This window comes from Rosa chinensis, chromosome 7 (assembly GCF_002994745.2).
Source record: "Rosa chinensis cultivar Old Blush chromosome 7, RchiOBHm-V2, whole genome shotgun sequence".
NCBI lineage: Eukaryota > Viridiplantae > Streptophyta > Magnoliopsida > Rosales > Rosaceae > Rosa > Rosa chinensis.
In genome coordinates, this window is record NC_037094.1 from 17,954,001 (window position 1) to 17,960,000 (window position 6,000).

At 37.8% G+C, this 6,000-nt stretch overlaps 2 protein-coding genes across 3 annotated transcripts in view; one reads left to right on the forward strand and one right to left on the reverse strand.

Moving 5' to 3' along the window:
• The first annotated feature begins 1,833 nt into the window (after positions 1-1,833).
• LOC112179229 overlaps positions 1,834-6,000 on the forward strand; it is an 8,706-nt gene continuing 4,539 nt past the window's right edge. The window contains exons 1-3 of one of the 2 annotated variants that reach the window (XR_002927691.2): positions 1,834-2,024; positions 2,218-2,333; positions 2,489-2,984. Coding sequence is in view for 1 of the 2 variants with exons in the window: in XM_024317583.2 (XP_024173351.1) it covers positions 1,911-2,024; positions 2,218-2,333; positions 2,489-2,927 (669 nt within the window). In the remaining variant the exon portion in view is untranslated. Of the gene's footprint in view, positions 2,025-2,217; positions 2,334-2,488; positions 4,232-6,000 lie in introns of those variants that run through there. The other variant, XM_024317583.2, reaches the window with a different exon arrangement.
• LOC112179227 (subtilisin-like protease 4) overlaps positions 3,710-6,000 on the reverse strand; it is a 2,296-nt gene continuing 5 nt past the window's right edge. The window contains exons 1-2 of the mRNA XM_024317581.2: positions 5,412-6,000; positions 3,710-5,374 (exon numbers count right to left, since the gene is read on the reverse strand). The exon at positions 5,412-6,000 is cut by the window's right edge and continues 5 nt beyond it. Of these exons, the coding sequence (XP_024173349.1) occupies positions 3,710-5,374; positions 5,412-6,000 (2,254 nt within the window). The remainder of the gene's footprint in view (positions 5,375-5,411) is intronic.

Here is a 6,000-nt window from a genome sequence, read left to right on the forward strand (position 1 = left end):
TATAATAGGTTTATAAAGTGAAGAATTTTAGGATATATCCCCAATAAAGTGAAGAAATATCTATAAAATATGATTAAAAAATAAATACATATATTTCTTCACTTTATTGGGGATATATCCTAAAATTCTTCACTTTATTGTGATATATCTCCGATAAAGCGAAATTTTTTATATTTTAAACCTATTATAGGGTTTAAACCTATTTTATATTTTAAACCTATTATATTTAAACCTATTATAGGATATATTTTACACCTATTATAGGATATATTTTACACCTATTATATTTTATAGATTTATTTTACAAATATATCCTAAAATTTTTCGCTTTATCGGAGATATATCACAAATATCGTAGACCAGCGAGCGACTTTTTAACCACCTAGAGTATTTTTGTTTTTGTTTTTATAAACCTATTATAGGGTTTATTTGTAACCAGCCAGCGAAAATTTTTAGGATATATTTGTAAAATATATCTATAAAATATAATAGGTTTATAAAGTGAAGAATAATAGGATATATCCCCAATAAAGTGAAGAAATATCACAAATATCGTAGACCAACGAGCTGCTTTTTGACCACCTAGAGTTTTTTTTTTTGTTTTTATAAACCTATTATAACTTGTAGTGTATAGGTTGAAGACAAAATTATTTAAAAATAATAATAATAATAATAATAATAATAAATTAATAAGCGAAGAAAAAGAAAAGAAAAAATGAAAGAAAAAAACAGAAAAAAAAATGCAAAAAAAATAAAAACGAAAAAAAATAAAAACGAAAAAAAAAAAAAAAAAATTTGTTTTTTTTGTCTTGAAATGACCATTTTAGCCCTCAAAAGTCAAACTTAACGGTCAAAATTGGACGGAATAGTAGAAATTGGACACGGGTGATGAATTTGGAGAGTACAAGGGTGTTACTGATTAAATTGAAACTGGAGGGACTAACATGATGACGACCCCTAACTTCAGGGGGGTAAACTGAAAAGAAGGGACAGTTTTTATATTATTATTATAAGACCTGCTCACGTAAGGGACAGTTTTTAAGGGACTGTGAGGGACAAGTGAATATGACGGCTGAAAATAAATGCACAGTTTTAAGTTGTTATAATTTCTGCGTTTATATTTAATACACTGATTGGGCCGCCGCACTACTACGTGGGCTTTGGTGCCCCATTTGGTTTGGGCTTTAGTTATTGGGCTGCGTCTATTATTTTTTAATTTCTATTTTGTTATTTTATCATGATGACATGGCATTTTTGTTAACCAATTGTATTTTTTTTTTTTGAAGTAAACCAATTGTATTCAAATGTTGTTGATCTAAATCCAATGATAGAAAATAATTAGTATTTCAGCGTTTCAACTGCTTTATTATTTATTTTTTTAAAAAAAAATTTGCTTTATTATTTTACATCATTAAATTTAATTTTTTTATCATTGAATCTAAATCTGTTAGCGCGATTGACCACAAGAAAGAACGAGATTGTATAGTTTCATTATATCTTGAGGGGCTTTTCTCATCGAGCTTAATTACATAAAACTTAAAAGAGTGAATTTATTTAGATAACAACTTTCTTAAAGACTTAAAGGAGAGAGACTTCCGTAAGACACCCGCACCACGTACTCACGTAGTAGTGCGGCGGCCCAATCAGTGTTAAAGAAGGGGGTATTTTGGATATTTCACATTAAAAATCAAGGGCATTTTTGAAAAAGAGAAAAAATTTTCTTTTTTCTGATCGGAGGCCACTTGCTGCGGCAACTCTTACGTAAGAATTTCTCCTTCAATGAACGTCACCGATGTTTTTTAAATAAATAAATACCATCCCATTGTACCAAAGCCAAAAAAAAGAAAAAAAAGAAATTGGAGTAGAAAAGTCGTTCGAGTTGCAAAAGCAAAAGCAAAAGCGAAAATCCGATGGAGTGCTCCCAGAATCTCAAGGTAAGCAAAGAAGAGGTGATAGCGAAGCTAAAGGACGATGGCGACTTCGACAGGCTCCGCCGCAAGATCATTCAAAAGCTCAAAAACAACGTCAGTAACCCCTCTCTCTCTCTCTCTCTCTCTCTCTCTCTCTCTCTCTGTTTACCTCTTTCCTATTTCTTTCTGAATCGCGAACCAAGCAAGCAGTGCCAAAAAAAGTTTTGGAATTTAGTGTTGCATTGCTCGTGTTTCGAATTGCTATGATTTAGTGTCTCTCTGAACAAAAAAGACTATTAATTTGCAGGAGGAATTACGCGAAAATATTATTTCAATTGTGAAGCAATCACAAGCGCTTAATCGCCCAGGTGCCGAGAACATGAAACCCAGGCAACTCTCTGATGACATTTATCAGGAGGTTGGGTAAGTCCTTAAATTATCTCTCATTCTCAATCATGTAATTGTTTACTGATGACTTTATATGTTTGTTTATGAATTTCGAGCTCAGAATCAGTCTAGGAGCAATGTTGTGACATCTGGTTTATGCCGATTTTGTTTTTCGTGTTTCGAATTGCTAGGGGGAAAGTGATGAGCCAGATATCGGATGGGTTGTGGGGGATAATCAGATCAAGTGATGCAATGCAGAGTGAAATAAGCGAAACTGTTCAGTCTGTTTACAATAAATTGGCTAATCCAGATGGGAATGCAGACGGTCAGTCCTCCACTCATGTTGTTCAAGTTCAAGTCGAGTCTGGTGATAATGGATTAGTCGTTGGAGCTGCCAGTGGAGCTGTTGTTGGTGTGTCCGACAATCATCAGGATGACAATAACCATGAGGCACAACTTCCGCCTCGTGAAAAAGGAGCTATGACAGAGCACCGGGAAATGTTACAGGATAAGATGGATACCGAGGGTGTTGATCGCATAGTGGCTCCTGGCGTTTCTACAGACACGGAGCACAAGCAGGAGTGTGATGGTAGCGACGAGGACCCCGATGTGCCTCCTGGTTTTGGTTAATGCCGTTGTCATGCAATTCTGTTTGGTCGGTGTTACTATGCAGCTATCGAATTTCAGGTACAATGCAATTAAAGATGCTTATATGGCAACTGATGAAGCTTATGTTGATTTCTTGCAATGGAAAAATTTCTTTCCAATTACCTTTTTACTGATTGAGATGATCAATACTACTGATATTTTGTGTCATGAGGGCATCTGGATCTGTGTATGCTGTGGTGTTAAAAATGTTACAGCAACCCTAAAACTTTATGTAGGCATGCCAACATTAACAAAGGAGCTTGACAACATTTAGAACATTTGTCATTGTCACATAAGGATTAATTTCTCCACAGTTCTTTATTATTTACTAACAGTGTGCAAAAAAGGGGAAGGGATAAGTTTAAGTGAATAGATTTCTATCAGTAATATTTGTTACTGAAAAGTTTAGACATAAAGTTTAAGTTAGACTTGAGAAAGTGTTTTGTGTTATTGAATTACCTTTTAGTGTTGGAGATATATGTGTTATGTGACTTATGTCTCTTCTTACTGGAACCTTTTTTTTATCATATTTCATATTCATCTTTGTGTTTTTTTTATTTTTTATCCTTCATCTGTCTGGTACCTTGTTTTTAGTTTCTTGGTTAATATTCTTTGCATAGAGTCTGAGTTGTCTCCATTAAGAAATTAACCATATATTATAGAAATCGTAAAGAAATGAGTAGGTATACATAAGTAATCACATATAGCACCATGAAGTCTGATGACACTGCAAATCACTGCAATCCCAATATACGACATGCATCTCACTGAAATAAAACAGAAACTGGACTCCGGACAACGTGATTAGTAGAAGCCCATGTTATAAATCCCTGTGTGAATGCACCAGCTTTACCTCCTGAAGTACGACTGAATGTCACTGAATATGACGCCTTCTGGTTCACCTCTGTAAAGTAAAGCGTGCTGGGTTTGACAGTCACATGGGTTCCTAGTGGTGCATATACCTTGACTGAATAAGTGGAATATGAGGCACCAACATTTGTCACAGTTCTTGTGAATGTCTGAGATGGTCCCAGCTTGACAGAAAATGAAGGGTAGTTCAGCTCTCCTTCAGGGATGCTTGATACCTTTGAGCACTTTATTGGTCTGTGCACGAGGATACTGACTCCAGTATCGTTGTAGCCCAAGCCACAAAGATATGGAATATAATCATCAGGTTGAATATCATATATCAGTCCTGGGTCGGTTGCCTTTGATGGATTGACATGGCCCGCACCGGTGGCTAAGATATCTGCAGTCTGAAGTGTTTCATCAAAAATCCGTTTGCCTTGCAAGTTTAGAAGATCAGCAGAAGTCATTATAGCAGATTTAATGGCAGCTGGTGACCAGTATGGGTGAGAGCTCTTGAGCAAAGCTGCAATTCCACTGAGATGCGGACATGACATTGATGTTCCGGAAATTATATTAAAACTGGATGTTGATTTTGTGTTGTTGTCAAGAGGGAATGGCCATGCAGCAAGAATGCTTACACCTGGTCCAATTATGTCTGGTTTCAGAATTCCTGGACTTGCCTGGCTGGGGCCTCTTGAAGAGAAGGAAGCAACAGCTGGAGATGTTGAGTCTCTGATGACAGTTCCTTTGAATAAGATTGTCGCTGTTGGTGTTGCTGTTGAATTTATGTATGCTTTGATCTTCAGTCCAGCTGCATGGGTCACATGTGCTGCAGGAAGAACATGAGCATCAGCTAAGGTACTGAATCCATCAGTTTCCGCATTCAGTAGAATCATGGCTGCACCCCCTGCATTTTTCACTTCCACTCCCTTGTCAATTCTTTCTATTCCCCCACCTCTCTCACACACAACCACCTTACCTTTCACACTTATGTTTTTTAAGGATCCTTCAGCGCAAAATGCAGACTCTACTTTTCCATTTACTCCAGCATAAACAAGAGGCAACAATGTTGAAGGGAAATCTTTCGGTTGAAAGAGAGATTCACCGTCAAATACTAATCCATTTCCAAGCTTGGCTGAAGCTACAATGCGTCTATCGAGGGTGCTTGCTCCAACTGTGAGAATCCAAGGGGCTTCATTAGATAATGTGCCGTTAAATGGACCAGAATTTCCAGCTGAACAACTAACAAATATTCCCTTTTGCATTGCTGCAAATGAACCGATTGCAGTACTGTCCTGGAAAAATGGAACTGGATCTTCTCCAAGGGAGATTGAGATCACATCAACACCATCGTGAACAGCAGCTTCAAGGGCAGCTAGGATATCACTTTCTGGACAGGGTTCTCCAAAACAGACTTTGTATATTGCCAGGTGAGCATAAGGTGCCATCCCAACTGCTGTGCCTTTGGCATTTCCTAGCGCATCAGCATTCTGCACAAACGCTCCACCAGCTGTGCTTGCTGTGTGTGTTCCATGTCCGTCTTCATCAGTTGGCGGTTCAGCTTTTGCTCCCTTCAATGCCATGGCTGCAAGATTTTTTTTTTTTTTTTGAGAGAACCATGGCTGCAAGATTGAACGACTGTGCTCCAATTAATTTATTATTGCATTCTGACACATTGAAGTCACACCTCCCTTTCCATTTAGCAGGTGGAGGTGGAATTCCTGCACCACTGAATGAAGGGTGGCTGGGGAATACTCCGCCATCCAGTACTCCAATGATCACTCCCTTCCCAAAGTTTGAGTCTTTCCAAATTCCTGCTTGTTGGTTCAGCCCCAAGAAGTTGGGAGTGTGTGTGGTTTTCCGACGAAACACTCGTTCAGGATGTGCCGCCACAAAACCATTCATCTGTTCCATTGCTTTCACTTCCTCTTGAGTTAGCCTTGCTGAAAAACCACTGATCACAGTTTTGTAGGAGTAAAGCAAGCGTGTTTGCTCATCAGAGCTTGCCGTCATAGATGGCAGAAAAGATTTGTGCCAGCTCGCCAGGTCTTCTCTTTGGGCAAAAACTTTACCCTCTGGTTGCATTACATGGACAATGTATGTCTGTAAATTGCTCGTTTTCGTAGGGACATGAGAAAGCTCGGTTTCCTGAGCAATCCCATGAGAAAAGCTAAGCATGAAAACAAGAAAAAGAAATGGAATCACA